The sequence below is a fragment of the Ambystoma mexicanum genome, chromosome 4q (assembly GCF_040938575.1).
Source record: "Ambystoma mexicanum isolate Mex_15411 chromosome 4q, UKY_AmexF1_1, whole genome shotgun sequence".
NCBI classification, from domain to species: Eukaryota; Metazoa; Chordata; class Amphibia; order Caudata; family Ambystomatidae; genus Ambystoma; species Ambystoma mexicanum.
The window spans coordinates 285,462,343-285,478,106 of NC_090928.1; the positions used below are offsets into that span (position 1 = coordinate 285,462,343).

At 47.6% G+C, this 15,764-nt stretch overlaps 1 protein-coding gene across 1 annotated transcript in view; it reads right to left on the reverse strand.

Annotated features, from left to right (window-relative positions):
- HDAC2 (histone deacetylase 2) overlaps positions 1 to 15,764 on the reverse strand; it is a 427,626-nt gene that overhangs the window by 206,536 nt on the left and 205,326 nt on the right. Inside the window, exons 7-9 of the mRNA XM_069607858.1 lie at positions 14,208 to 14,300; positions 14,017 to 14,125; positions 4,015 to 4,155 (exon numbers count right to left, since the gene is read on the reverse strand). Coding sequence (XP_069463959.1) covers positions 4,015 to 4,155; positions 14,017 to 14,125; positions 14,208 to 14,300 — 343 coding nt within the window. The remainder of the gene's footprint in view (positions 1 to 4,014; positions 4,156 to 14,016; positions 14,126 to 14,207; positions 14,301 to 15,764) is intronic.

A 15,764-nucleotide genomic window follows, 5' to 3' on the forward strand; every position in this document is an offset into this window, starting at 1 on the left:
ATGTCCAAACAAATTCACTTTGGAGTGGATTGGTCCCACCAACTCAAGGGAAGAAGTTGTCCTTGCAGGGCTTCTCTAGTTGAGGTGAATTCGGAGCTTCAGCACAGCAGCAGGGCTTCACACCGGGCAAATCAACGGTCCAGGAGTTGCAAAAGGCATCCCTTCCAAGTTCTTCTTCAGATTTCTTCATCCAGTGGTCGACTTACTTCCAAGCCAAAAAGCCTTGCCTTTTATGCAGGTTTCTCCCATTCATTCCAGCCTAGCTGTCAATCACACAGAAGGGAGGCTGTCCTTGCCGTACAGACAGCAGGCCAATCACCTTTGGGTGTATTCCTGTAACCAAGGGGATTAAGCAAAGGGAGTTTCGGGGACCTGCCTCACTTCCTGCCCCTGCCAGACACTGGAGCCAGAGGCTGGTTTCACTCGTGAATCTTGTCAAACACAAAACAAACAAAGATAACACCTGGTTTGGAGCACAGAGTAAATCTCAAGAAGGACCTTTCCAGCCAGAAATGGTGAAAAAAAGACGACCAGGGACAATGGGCACCCATGGGTGCTTTAGTGCAGTTGCAAACGCAGCCCACAGTAAAAACTCACAATGGTAGTAAAAAGTAAACCACTGCCACCAGCAATTAATTGCAGAAAGGGTAACAAAAATGCTACATGAGGAACTAGACAAAGGGGATACTAAGTAACCACTACAGCACCCTATGGTAAGATAGTGTGCGCTGGGTCTAGGAAGTTACAAATGGTAAGTAAAGTCAACTTCACTTAACTAATCTAGGAAACTGTTATTAATCCAAGCGAAGGTATTGAAACTTTTGGGAAATCTGAAAGACTGCCCTGTGCCACTGCACTGAAGGTGCTGTGTGTCACAATGCAAATATGTCTATGGAGTTTGTCAGACTCCAAAAGAGAAACACAGTGTTAAATCACAGAAAATTACACGAGAGTGGGAAACAGTTCTCCCTCCCTCCAGGTTGAAAATTAAAAAGTCCTAGAGACCAACAAAAGTGCTGGGGGTCTCTAAGGTAGAGAGGAATTAGCACATTTCTGAGAATGCTCCCCAACAGTGTGGTAGGCCGCAATCACCTACAATGCCACTAGCTGTTGGTTACAATGCCCCCCACCGCTCTTACTCCTTCACCAGTATGGCAACCAAGTGCTCCGGCAGCCTTAGCCGGAGGCAGTTTCCTACAGGGTTTGCACTTTGGTCAGGGGAGGTGGAATGTGGCAAGGAGGATCCCTTAGTACATCAGAACAGCAACGGCAGAGTCAGTAGCAGCGAAGTTGCCGACAGCTGAGTAGTTGCTTAAATGCTATTCTTGCTCGCTCACCAAGCTGAAGCAAACAGGGGAGGGCCTTGTAATTCATTCAATCTTACTGCAAGCAGTTGTTGAATTCCAGGCATAAACTCCTGGCGGCACGCTGCTCTAAACAGCTGCCCTTTACAGCCGGCTTCACTGCTACGGGTGCGTGCCTCAGCTTTTGAAGACAAGGAGGTGTGGCTTTCACCGGCAACAGTTTCCTGCACTCCCCTCATCCCACGGCTCACAGGCACGCTTTACAGCTGGGCTTCCTTTATGAAGACTGAGGACAGGACTCTGGAAGGGAGTTTCCTTGCTGCTGGATGCAGTTGTGTGGTTTTGGCGCCCTTCTCAGGAACCAGAAGATTGAAACAGTCGGAATTCTCATTGTTTGCAAGGTCCTGCTCTCTGATGAGGGGACTTTTAGGACTCAAATCGTGACTCTGGAGTTCCAGCAGGATGCCACCAAAGTTTCAGCTTGATTCAGAGGACCGTGCACCACACAATGGCTCGAGGTCCCAGGGTATTTTGGTATTGCAGCTACACAAGGTCGTAGCACAACGTGGGATGGTTAAAAATGCAGGTCTTCCTGAGTCTAGTGGATCTCACCAGGCTCTGGGTCGGGGTTGTCCAGTTCGGGATCCACAGGTCAATTGGGAGCAAGGGTTACTGCAGGCTCCGGTTACACAGCAGGCTCTCAAGTTGCTGGAAATCGCTATGGCCTTCGTATCTTTCTCTTCCGTTTCAGCTACAGTGGTCGACTTGACAGCAACTTCCAGGTCCGGAGTTATTTCTCCCTGCATTTTACAGCAAGGGGCGGTCTTGGCTGTCCAATCAGGACAGTCAGCCGCCCCCACTGGGAGTTGTTCCCATTCATGCAAGGCGAAGACAAAAGGCTGCAGAGTTTGACTCGTCCCTTGCGCTTCCTGCCTTTCCAGACACCCTGGAGCGTGGGTGGGGTATCTACAGGATTCTTGCCGAAGACAAAACAACCAGAGGTCATTCCCGCCTAGAATGGCAGGGGCAGACATCAGAAACAGCAAGCACACAAGAAATGGCGAAAAAAGAAGGGAGCCCACCATTTTCAAAAAAGGATGGCCCTTCTGTGCTTTACCGAGGCTGAATTAACAGCCTGCAAGTAATAAAGACTAAGTCATAAAGGTAAACCAATGCCACCAGCCATTCATGAAAAACTTGCAATTGTAACGAAATGCTACCAGGTAAGTAAGAAATGGGATGCATTGTATCCCCCAGCACTCCATATGAGGGGGGAGTGTGCTGGGTCACTATATAAAATGTAAAAGGGGATGAAAATCCCTCTTTACTACTTTCGAACTGTAGTTCACCCAAGTACATGTACAAGCGCATTATAAATACCATATCATATCCCATACATGAAGGAGAAATTAACAGGGGTGTCCATAGGTGCAACTCAGCCTAAGCCCAAAAGTTGTAGGAAACTACTACCATATAGTAGAAGTCTAGGTGAGATGCGAAAAAGATTCCCCTTCACCTAGGGATAAGGTAAAATAGTCACCCAGTTGAAGCAAAATGTTCTGGGGTGACAGGTAAGATTTTCATATCAATAAGAAATCCTCCTGGCCCAACAAGGCTGTCACGCTGAAGTCACCAAAGCTACCTCACTGAGAAACTCAGCGTCTCGGAGGTCTATAGTCCCCCAGAAATGTGCAGATTTGAACTCATCCAGTGCAGGAAGGGAATACATACAGAAGACAGGCCTTCTTTTTTCTATGCCCCAAGAGTCTGAAACCTCCTCCCCATCAACAACCTTCTCCCCCTACCCCACCCCTTGCTTCTACAGTTGAGGAAGGAGCTTAAGACCCTCCTCTTCAAGGAATGGCTCCTCCCCAACACCTAGGTCCATACACTGTCCACTCCCCACCTTACCTGAGCCTGGGTGATTTGATCTCTGTTTCCGCCCCTACATATGTGTAGATTCATGTACGACTACTGCCCGCCCTCCCGTGTTGGATCCCCACTCCCTTGTTTCTAAGCTCCTTTATAAACATTCTTATTGCTGCGATTGTAAAATGCTCCACCGCTTCCCGAAGCTAGGTCTGCGCTCAATAAATACCCTAATAATAGTTAAAGGGTGGAAGGATCCCCATCAGTGGAAGCAGAAGGCAGGTAAAGAGTGAGGTTGGTGAATTCCTGGCTTTAGCAGAAGTTCTGGCCCTATGCCCTTTCCAGCAAAACAGGCCCAAACAGAGCTGTGCTTTGCTGATTTTTGCCCTTGGGTGCAAACGCCCAGGCTGGATATCCAGGGGAGACTCAATAAGGGAGGCAGTGTCAATAAGGGATGCAATAGTGTATGCTCCCATGAGTCCCCTTCACTTTGTTATAGGTTAATCATGATGCAGAACACTTCTCAAATACCATGATTGACATGTCATGTGTAGGATGGGGTGGAGAACCTACAGTACCAAAAAAGTAAACATATGTTCAAAGGTTTTCCCAATGCTCCATCCAAAACAATGCTGGGGAAACATTTACACGAGCGGAGTGTTTATAGACACCCATACTGGAGAGGAATTTAGAGCAGCACCAGTGGTAAGAGGCAGGTCAATCCTGCAGTTTACCGTCATATGCACTATATTGAAAACAGGTCAATTTGGGGCTTGCATGAACATGGTATTCGCTTAGTTTAGCAAAGTATATGGTAACTCAACAAGAGGTCCACACTCACCATTTGGAATTTCACAGTCTAATGCTACAGCCGTCTCATAGGTCCAGCATCGTGCTACATTACGTATCGTATATCCGCCACCTCCGAGCATCAGCATAGGCAAGTTAAACGTCTTCACAACTTCAACACATTTTGCATGACCTGTGTCAAAAATACAAACAGAGAAAAAATTGTGAAAGATGAAGTATCCAGTACTTGCGGTTAAGTAGTAGCTTAAATTTACAGCGTGCAGCACAACAGTTGGCATGTGTAAGAAAATCGTGTTCTAAGGTACAATGAAAAATCTTCCTATCATATTCAACTTTTCTTACGTCATATTTCTAGGTTCCAGACAAAATCAACCAACCTACTCTGGTTACAGGGCGTTCACAATATTTATAGGTTAATTAAATTCAAATAACTAAAAATGAAATAAAATCTAGAATACCGATCCCTCCGGATCAAGAAATGCTAATATAAGTCCACAAACACCAACTGGATTTTTAGCGACGCAACTATTTCTCTGTATGAATTCATACCGACAAGAACCAAAATTTAGTCCACGGGCCAATAGGTACAAAGTTAACCGAAGTTGTTAAGTAGAGCTGATCACACAAGGGGCACCGACAAGAATGACACAAAGATGACCTCCAGAAAGATGACAGTGTGTGAACAGGTCAGAGTTCAGCACACCACTGTTGGGTACTAATTTCATATCAATGATACATCTTCCTGACCGGTGTTAAACCCAGAACTTTTTTTGCTTTGACAAGGTTACATTTTACCTTGTCCCTAGCCAAGGGTATTTCCCCCGACCCCCCTCCCCCACTCACCTAGTGGTTTACTCTTTATGGGAGACCCATGTATATCTCTCCATAGTGTATGGTTGAAGTTATAGTTTCGTACAACTTTTGGGCTTAGGCTGGGTCGCCCTTATGGGCTCCCTGTTAATTTCTCTTTCATGTACTTGGGTGAACTACAGTTCCCAAGTAGTAAAGGGGGATTTTCACCCCCCGCCCCCCCCTTTACATTTTATATACTGAGCCAGCACACCCTACCTTATGTGGAGTTCTGGGGGTATACAATGTATCCTCTTTTTACTTACCTGTTAACATTTTGTTGCAATTGCGAGTGAATATATGAATAGCTGGTAGCAGTGGTTTTACCTTCATGACTTTTAGTCGTTATTACTAAAAGGCTGTTAGTTCAGCCTCTAATACACAGAAGGGTCACACTTTTTCCAAAATGGCCTCCTTTTTTCCACATTTCTTGGGTGCTTGCTGTTTCGGATGTGTTCCCCTGCCATTCTAGGCGGGAACAACCTCGGTGCCGGTTTTGTCTTCGGCAGGAAACCTGTGAATTCCCTGCCCAGGCTCCAGAGTGTCTGGAAAGGCAGGAAGGGGGGAGTCGAACTCTGCAGCCCTTTGTGTTTCACCTTGCCTGAAAGGGACCAAATCCCAATGGGGGGCTGGCTGTCCTAACTGGACAGCCAGAGTACCCCCTTCTGTAAAAAGCAGGGAGAGAATGCAGAAGTTGTGCTGTAGTTCCCGATTAAAAAAAAATGAAAATCTGAAACTGGAAGCTGTTGACAAGTCGACAACTGGAACCAAAGAGGAGGATGAAGAAAACGGGGCTGACACTATTTCTACCGACCGCAGAGCCTGCTGTGTAACGGGAGCCTGCAGTTGCCCTTCCGTCCAATCGACCTGTGGAATCCGAAAACGACACCCACCGAATGCCTGCTGAGACCCACTAGACTCAAGACGACCAGCATTTTGAGCCATCCCAGGTCGTGCTGCGACCTTGCAGTGCTGCAAAACCCCCAATACCTTGGGACCTCGAACCCTTGTGTGGTGCATGGTCTTTCAAATTCCGAATCTTGCTGAGACATTGTGGGAATCCTGCTGGACCTCCAGCGATGTGAATAGAGTCTGAAAAGACCCCTCACCAGAGTCTTGGACCTTGCAAACCACGAGAACCCAAATGGCGATATTCTGTCTTCTGTGCACCTGAAAAAGGAGCAAAATCCACAGAGCCGCATCCAGCTGCGAGGAAAATCTTGCCTGGAGCCTTTTCCGTGATCCCTGCTGCAAAAGTCCTTCCAAAGCCGTGTCTTCCATCATCTAGACAAAGGAATGCTGCAACACTTCTTCGGTGCTGAGTTACTGTGTTGGCTGGGTTTACTTGCCTTCAGTCTCTTCCGATTCCTGTGTATCCTTGGTGTGCTACGGTCATTGGGAGGTCTCTCGTCCAGTTCACCCAGACCCACTACTGGAATCCTCATAGGGTGCCTTCTTTGAAGTCCAAGTGAACGATTTACTGGTTTGCCCAGTCTTCCTCTGGAACTCTGACTTTGTCTGCAACTGAGCCCTATCTTACCTTGCCGACTGCTGGTTCATAGACCACAAGGGCCCCTCGTCTACCTCAGAGCACTAATGCACTAGAATTGGGAAGGGCTAGATAATTTAAAGGATCTGCCTTGAAAAGTAGAACAAATGTTAATAAGTGCACTTACTTGTAAAAGAGTTGGTTAGTAACTTTAAACTCAAGTGAATAGTTAAAAAAGTTATTTACCGTAGATATGTTCTGCCATTCTGAAAGGTATATATAGGATTTAATTACCTGGAATAAGCCGTGTGCCTTCTTAAATAAGTAATCTCAAAGTCTTACTTTCCTGAGAAACTGTCTCGCCATTCTAACAGAAAGTAGATAGGTTAACTTACTCAACTGTGAATTGGGTTCCCTCTTCCCAAATGTAATGCCGCTGGTTTCACTTTATTATTCCTGTTAGGATAATTGTAGGAGTGCCCCCAATTGGGCCTCGCTTCCCCTGACTTGCTGTTAGTCTGTCCAGAATAAGTCTGCCTAGGTCATACTTTACTTTTAGGTTGCTGATAGCTCCTTACAAAACGTACAGAGGTTTTACTTACCTTGCATAGCTGTCTGCCATCCAAAATAAGTTAAGTTATTGCTTCCCTTAGTCTGAACTGAAAAGCAACTTTAATTGAATATTGGACCCCATGGTCCAAGTGTCCTAGAGCAGTTATTTGGTATAAGTGTTCACTATTCTGAAAAGCATACTGCCTAGATGACTTACTATGTGATTTCTTGCTGAGCGTCACGGTACAACTGTTAGGCTCTACTACCCTTCTATTACTGTAAGTAATCCAAAAGTAACGATTGGTTTTGACTTCCCTAGAACTACGGATAGGTGTTCCAAATAAAGTTAAATGCCTTGGTCTGTGCACCTTCAAGCATAGTGTTGTGTTTTTATAATTGTGGTTATAGATAAATGTGATAGTACTTATTTTCCCCAAGATTCATCTGGGCCCACTTGTCGAACGGAGGACCCATGAGCCTTTGAGGACCACATTGAGCTCCCACGCCGGGGCCGGAGCCTTCACCGGAGGGAACTAGTGAAAGTCCTTTGACTAACTCCTTGAACAATCGATGCAACCATGAGGATGATCGCCCAGGAGATCTGGTGTAACGGGGGATAGCCGCCAGATGAACTATGATCGAAGCATGGGCCAGTCCTGCCTTGGCCAACGAAAACAAATATGGAAGCACCTGCGGAGCAGTGATTCGTAGAGGGTCGATCTTCTGAGTACGGCACCAAACGGCAAACCTCTTCCACTTGTACCCGTAGCATTTGAGAGTAGAAGCATCTCTGGCCTTGGCGAGCACTCCCTTACAATCCGCAGGGAGAACGTAGCCCCCCATACTATAGTGCTGCAGGAGCCAGGCCTTCAGGTTCAGCGATCCTGGGACGTGGTGCAGAATGGCGCCTCCTTCCCTGGCGAGATCTGCGACTGCCCGAAGCTTGACTGGAGGAGACGCTGACATGTCAAGAAGGTCTGGGTACTATATTGGTCTCGGCCAAGCTGGTGCGACGAGGATCATCCTGCACCGGGACCGTCTGAGTTGATTGACTAGTCGAAGAAGCGACAGCAACGGAGGAACGCACACAGAAACGTGCCATCCCAGGGGTAAGGGAATGCGTCCCCCATGCTCCCCGGCTAGGGAAACCTGCTGGCGAACCTCCGTCACTTGGTGTTTGTCGCCGTCGCAAACAGATCGATCTGGGAATTGCCCCATCTGCGGAACAGGTAATCCACTTGGTCCTGCCGAAGTTCCCACTCGTGGCAAGAGCATAGCTCCCTGCTGAGAGAGTAGGCAACAGTGTTCTTCACTCCTGCCATATGAAATGGGATGAGTAACATTCCCTGGGCTATGGCCCAGTGCCAATGGTCCTGCGCTTCTTTGGAGAGCGCCGGGGATCTGGTTCCCCCCTGCTTCCGGATGTAGAACATGGTGCTGGTGTTGTCCATGAAGACCCATGAAACATGGATAACGCACTAAGCACACCCTGTTGTGAATAAAGTAATTTTGTTTTAGCCATACAGGTTTATTCAGTGTTTGGAACTAATGTTGAGTTAAGTAAAGGTGCGGGGGAGAGGTACTCCGCCTTGGTATCTAGGCTGGGGGGAGAGAAAAAAAAGAGAAGGTTTTCCTGAATAGGAAAGCTTCGTCCCCTGCACACTATCTGAGAGGCCTAAGAAAGAAAAGAAACAATTTAAACAATATTCATGGTTTTCTGTACATATATTTAGAAACAACTTCAAAAACAACGCGTTGTTTTTGAAGTTGTTTCTAAATATATGTACAGAAAACCATGAATATTGTTTAAATTAAAAATGTTTCTTTTCTTTACAGAAATGTAATTGAAAACGAAAACATGCCCCTGATGAAGTCTTTTGAACTCGAAACGCGTTGGGCCAACCCTTATCTTATTGCAACAATAAATTGTATTGTTTTGAATTGATCCACAAGTTATCAAACAATTTATTGGTGAGATAGTATCTCAGACTAAATAGGTCTAAAATGCCTAAAAATGACTTACATTTCCATAAACTAAGGGTGTTAACCTGTTTTTGTATGCTCCCCTTTATGGGAGCAAAAGATAGGTATCTTTCCACCTAAATTCTTAAATAACCATTAGGCTTAGGCCGCTCAGATAGTGTGCAGGGGACGAAGCTTTCCTATTCAGGAAAACGTTCTCTTTTTTTCTCTGTCCATGAAGACCCATACCACCTTGCCCTTGAGGGACATAAGGAAGGACTTGAGGGCCCAAAACACAGCCCGCAGCTCCAACACATTGATGTGCAACGTCTTCTCCTCCGGTAGCCACAGGCCCTTTGCACGAAGACTTCAGGTGTGCGCTCACCATCCTTTCAGGAGGCGTCCGTCTTGACAGTCTCCTGATGAGGTGGAGTCTGGAAACCCGCTCTTGCGGACAGATGTGTGCGCACTCCCCACTCTATCGCTCAACAGAAACGCTTGTCGAGCGGGATCTTGTCCTCGAAGCTTCCCTCCACTTGTATCCAACGGCCGTCGAGGAACTACTGCAGCGGACGCATCCGTAGTCTGCACAGCCGAATGAGGTATATGCATGATGACATCATGCCGAGTAGGGACATGATGGCCCTCTCCCTTGTGACCTTCAGGGCCAACAGCCGTTTTACCTTGCCCAAGAAGCCACAACACTTAGCGGGATCCCAGAAACTGCGCGTCCTGCCATGGAATCGAGCAGTACTTTGCATAGTTCATCGAGAACCCCAGATCTGTCAGGAGTTGGACGGTTGTCGCCGTGTGTTAGTAAGTAAGGGTACATGTAGATGCAGCTGCGCCGCCACCAGCGCCAGGCACTTGGTGAACACTCTTCAGACTTCAGTCCGAAGGGAAGAGCCTTGAACTGGTAATGTTGCCCTTGAACCATGAAGCGTAGGTACTTGCGGTGTCCCTTGTGCATGGGGATGTAAAAAAATAGACATCTTCCAAGTCCAGCGACAATAGAAAATACCTTCTTCCAGCTGTCCTAGCACGTGCTGAAGAGACACTTTCCGAATCGGCGGAGGACCAGGATGGGCCTCCAACGGCTGGTGTTTACACTCCAGAGCCCGGGAGACTCTTTGGGACAAGCTCCAACGCACCCTTTTTTAGCATGGCCCACACCTCCAGCAGAAGCTGAGGGATGTGGTTATCCTGGCGGGCCACAGGTGGTATATAGGGACACTTCTGTTGGAACTCTAGGGTGTGTCCGTGGGCGAGAGAGTCCAGCACCCAACGGTCTGTGGAGATGGGCTTCCACACGCTGACAAAGTTCGCCAGCTGGCCTTCCCACCGGGGTGCACAGGGGGGAGTCTGACTCCACGGCTGGTTCAATCTTGTTTTCACGTCGAAGTGCCGCCTTGGGGGCCTTGGCGACAACAAAGTCCACCTCCAGGCTTGGTGCTGCCCCTGTAGGTCTCCTGGGCCGACGAGCGGAAGGGTTGACAGTAGGACGAAGCACCACCGCCGAATCCTTTAGAAAAACTTTGGGACTTTTCTACAGAAGTCCGAAAGAACGGCTGTCGTTGCTGAAGCATGCCTAAGGCACGAGCCGCCTCAGTGTCCACTTTGATGGCCTGAAGAGACTCGTCCACAGTCATTCCAAACAAATTCTCCCCATCGAAGGGCATGTGCAACACCTTCGACTGAACATCCTGGCAGAAATTGGTGGCCCTCAGCCAGCCTCGCCGACAGCAACAAACGCTGTTGCCCATTTGGAGGAATCCTGTGTCGGCAATGTCAGTCGCCACTGTAATGGCGCGATCCAAAGCAACCTCGCCTTACTTAAGATCTCCAACGCCTCAGCCCTCTTGTCCTTGGGAAGGAAGTCCAGGAGGGGGGCCATCTTGAACCAAAGTTCCCTGTTGAAATGCGCCACAATGGCGAGGGTGTTAGCAGCCTTGATGGTCGTCGCTGCCAACGTGATATCTCTTCCCCCCATGGCATCCAACTTCTTTCCCTCGCTGTCTGAGGGATGTGGGGGAGGCGGGGGAACGAGGCCGCCGAGGAAGATCCCAAAAACTTCTTGGCTGCTGCTGAAACCATGGAGTCCGGAGATGGCTGGGACCGTAAGCACTTGGGTGCAGAGTCCGGTACCCTGTATTTCTTCTCATACCGGTTCCTCTTTGCTGGAGCCGATGAAGTGTTTTTCATGAGGGACAACCCATTGTCCCAAATGTCATCCAAGAGGGGGATGGAAAGCACAGTCTGCCTCTTCGCCTCCCGGCACCGATATAGAAAACCCTATTTCTTCTCAGGGACGAGCTGGAATATTTCCGAAGCCCTGGCGCTCATGGCATGGAACGAGCCCATCTTGCAGGCGGCGAAAGGAGATTTAAAGCCCCCATCAGTGCCAGTGCATGTCATTGCTGTGCCAAGACCAGTCTCATCCCTCAGGGGATGGAGTGGGCGGGGAGAGGGCGGTGAAGGGTGGAATGGAGGAGGGGGGTGAACCCTCTTCTTGGATGGTGGTTCTTTTCCGATGTTCCCGGCGCCACGGACGGACTGCCGGCACGAGAGGCATCCTTGTCCGGATCTCCGAGCACAGGGTATGCAGAGCCGTGAGAATGTCCGAGATGTCCTCAGGTGGTTACTGAGGTGGTGGAGGTGACGGATGCGAGGGCGTTTGGGGTTTAGGTTGGTCCACCGCGTCCTCAACACCCTGTTGCTCCTAGTCGGTCACCTTCGTCGGGATGCCTCCCATAGGGCCTGATCTCGACGTATCGTCCCTCCTGGAGGATCGGAGAGCTCCTCGGAGATGTCTGTGCCCTGGAGGACTACCATGCTCCCCCACCCCCTTCTCTGTGACCAAGGGAGATGGTTTAGGCGAAATGATCAGCATCATCTTCTCTGGCGTCTTCTCGATGGGCTGGAAAGAGGATTCCCTCCTGGCAGCAGGGATACTCTCATCTTTGGGGCTGTGCCCTGCGGGTCCGCCACAGTGGCCTTTGCGAGGGCTGCAGCCACTCCCTCGATGGAAGGCTGGGCCTTCGCCTGGTGCACCTCAGCCTTCACAGCTTTGGCAGAGTCCACGGCCTTCACCTTAGAGGGGAGGGTCGGGGCCTTGCTCCCCCTGGGCCTTCTCTGCAGTGCCAATCTGGGTCTTCTCCGAGAGCTTCTCCTTATGGTCCGACTTCCTCTTTGAAGATCCCGAGGCGTTGGCTCGTGGTCGAAGGCGCTGAAGACGCTGAACTCGCCCTGGTCGCCGAGGAGCCCGCCGCAATGGCGCTCCCGGTGGAAGTGGACTCTGATTGTTTAGCCCTATGTTGGGCCCTCACAGGTCTTAGAAGATCGCTAACCTTTCTTCTTCTGTGCAGGCGAGGCATGCTGCCAGGACTCAGACAGAGCAGGGACCTTGGTTGCAGCCACTTGAGACGATTGCGCCGGTCGGGCCGATTGCGGGGCACCATCTCCCGACAAGCCGCACAGTCATCCTCCACATGCGTCAGGTCCGAGTGCAGGCAGTAAAGGCACAGGGAATGTCCGTCATCTGAAAAGACATTCCGTAGGTTGCAGCCGGGGCAAACCTTGAAGAGAGGTGCAGAGTCCTTCTCATCTGCCATGTCCACACAGCATAGGCCCTGAAGAAGCTTCTGGAATCCTCCTAGAAAAAGAAAAAAAAAAACTTGACGGAAAAATCACCCTTGAGTGGCGCTGAAGAATCAGAAAAACAGGTCCCTGTTAATCGGAAGATGGATCGATGGAGCTTGAGGCTCGATTGACCGAAAAAAATAGAGCAAGAAAAAGCTCCAGAGCTATAGCACGAGGACACCCAACACTTGAACGTGCAGTAAAAATCTGAAGATGGCTGCCAGAGGAGGGGCTCAGGTAGAGGGCAGTCATTGGCTGGGGGCAATATGACCCAGAGACCAGTGATTGGTTGTTAGGAGAAAGACAGTTCAGAAGTGAAACTGAAACAGATTCTTTCCTTTACCGAGGATTCCCAGCCTAACGACAGGTAATATTCATGAGCATGTGAATCCATGCCAGACCCCATGCTGGAGAACTTCGATGACATAATCCTCGAGACGGAGGACCTTGAGGGACATCGAGCCGACTGCATCGACACACAGCGCCCTCTGCCAAAATAAAAATGCTGAAGCTGGATATTGAATATCAAAGATGAGGAATACATGGGAGGACACAATCCATTTGTAGAGGAATACCAGGTATCCCTTTGCCACTCCACTGAAGGAGGGGCGAGCCAAACTCTCAGTCTATAAAGCTTTGAGAGACCTTAAGAACTGTAGTTGCTGGAGGATACAGAAAAAGAACCTTAAAGGAGAACTTTAGTGGCCCTCAGAAACACTGTCCATAAGGAGCTGTATGCTGCAGTAGTAAAATACAGATGCCTGAGCTATGGAGCAGACTCCATAGTACAGGTAGAATACAAAGAATAGAGTTCCACAAAGACAGAGCCCACAAGAATGAATGAGTGGAAGAAGGCTCCTCTCATTCAGGATTGAAAGAAAAAGGCACAGAAGTCCAGCAAAAAGTGTTGGCCGTCTCTCAGTAGGAGAGCGGAAGTAGCATAAAAAAGATACAACACTCAGTAGCTAAGGCACACTAGTGATAAAGTACTTTTACAAAATGTCAGTGGCACAAAGCGCACAGCTTGAGTTCAGAGTGTTGAGGCACTGGTTGACAGAGCTGAACCAAAAGAAGAAGGAAAAGTTCTTCACAGATCAGCAGGGGGAAAAAAACCTAGGGAACATAAATGTGTGCCTGCCCATGCTTGGCAAGACCCTGAGCCCATATGCGTAATCAACAGAGTGCTCAAAGGATAGACTAAAGAGCAATCGACACCGCTTCCTGTCCTGTTTCTAATTGATTGGGAATCCTTCATGATAGAAATGAGAAAGACAAGAAGAGGAAATTGAGTAAATGATTTCTGAGAACTGCTGTGGATTTTCAGCATTGGATTCCAGCAGTGAGATTTACACAATCACACAACAGAGACAGGAAAAACATTGAAAAACCTGTAGCACCACTGTGCGTTTGATTTAAATTGTGTGCTTCAAACAAATAAGGGGTACAATGAATGCAATGTTCAACATCTAAAGAACCAAAAACAAAGCTCATGAAGTCATTTTGTCCAATGCGTATGCATGATTGAAGTGTCTTTAAATTTACCTTTGACAGTAAGATTAAAACATCCTAGACGGTCACCGGACAACGAGTCAGCTCCGCACTGCAAAACTACAGCACTCGGCTGGTACATCTCCATTACTTTAGATATAATCTAGAATAGAAAATGTTTAAGCTTTAACATCTAAAACGTATAGAAAGGCAAAGATAACTGGGAAACTAAATAAAATACTTACTGGTTTAAAAATCTGCCCATAAGACTCATCATCTATGCCATCCCTCATGGGGAAATTCACAGCATAATATTTCCCCTTTCCAGCACCAATGTCCTGTAAAGACATTTGAAAACTTCTTAATTTACATTTTGCAATAGTGGAAACAGTGTACAATTACGACACATCCTGAGTGAGCTGGTAAAAATTGTACCCTAAACAATATTCTTACGAAATTATAATTTGATCACACAACATGTCAGCGCAATCATGTGGACAGAGATGGCATTTTTGCAACCAAGCACATTAAGCAAAAAGGACATTGCCAAAAAAGAAAAACGTTCACATATATACTGGAGAAAATATGATTATAAATCACAAGTCAAAATCAGAATATCACCTTCTTTGTTCTGAATTTATAACATTAAAATGGCTTTAACATCAGCCAATAGTTACATTTTAGGCAGATCAGTAATTAGACTGTCATAACTTCTTCGAAAATGCATTGGATATAAAGTTGCTAGGAAAGCTTTTCTTTTTGCTGCTTTTCTCCCGTAGGCACTAACAACGCCCTTTCTTTTTGTTTTGTTTTGCCTCCTGGCTTGGCTTTTTTGGAGGCAAGTAAAGCCTCCTGCTTTACTTCCCTTGCTTTGTGCTCATTTGTATGGGATGACTGATCAGTCCATAAGACTCAGTGCTAAGATACTTTCGCTCTTATTGGACTTCTTGTATTTTACAACGCCACACGTCCTAACGTGAACTGTGGTTAGGATACTTCCTGCTCAGTGGAAGAAAGTCCATAGAACTGGCTATTTGACCCATGTTCGTTCTCAGTAGAGGGGCTCCCACACTCCTTTGTACCTTTGTAAAACTTGGGGTTACACCCTAAGAAACCCCGCAGTACTCTTGTTCAGAGGAGATTTCCCTAGCATTTCAGTGCTGGACTGCCCTTGTGGATGGGACAAAGACTCCTATGGAAATGTATATTTCTCCTCTGAAGGATGCAGTGAGTTAAAACGTGGTTGTAGACCCTCCGGACAAGAAGAAACTCCATAGAACAGGGTATATGACTGTTAGGGAGAATTTTCAGTTTAGTGCTAACTTCCTCCAACCTTCGAGACCCCCCCCCAGCTCTTTTGCTGAACTTTGGGACTATGTACTTTTAATTCTATGTGTTTCTGTGTTTCTTTTGACTTTGGAGTCTGACAAACTCCATAGGCATCATCTTTACCTTCAGTGCAGTGGCACAGGGAAGTCTGAGATTTGCCCAAGGTTTAAATACCTTCTCTTGGTGAAACTACAGAGTTTCCAAGAGCAGTGAAGTGAAATTGACTTTACTTCCATTTTGTAACTTTCTAGACCCAGCACCCACTATCTTACAATAGGGTGCTGGGGGTGGGGGGGGGGTTACTTAGTATCCCCTTTGTCTAGTTTGAAATGTGACTTTATGCTCCCATTTCTACAATTAATGGCTGGTGGCAGTGGTTTACTTTTTCCTACCATTGTGTGTTTCTACAGCGGGCTGCAATTGCAACGGCAGTAAGACACCCATGGGTGTCCATTTCGTCAAAATGGCCAAAG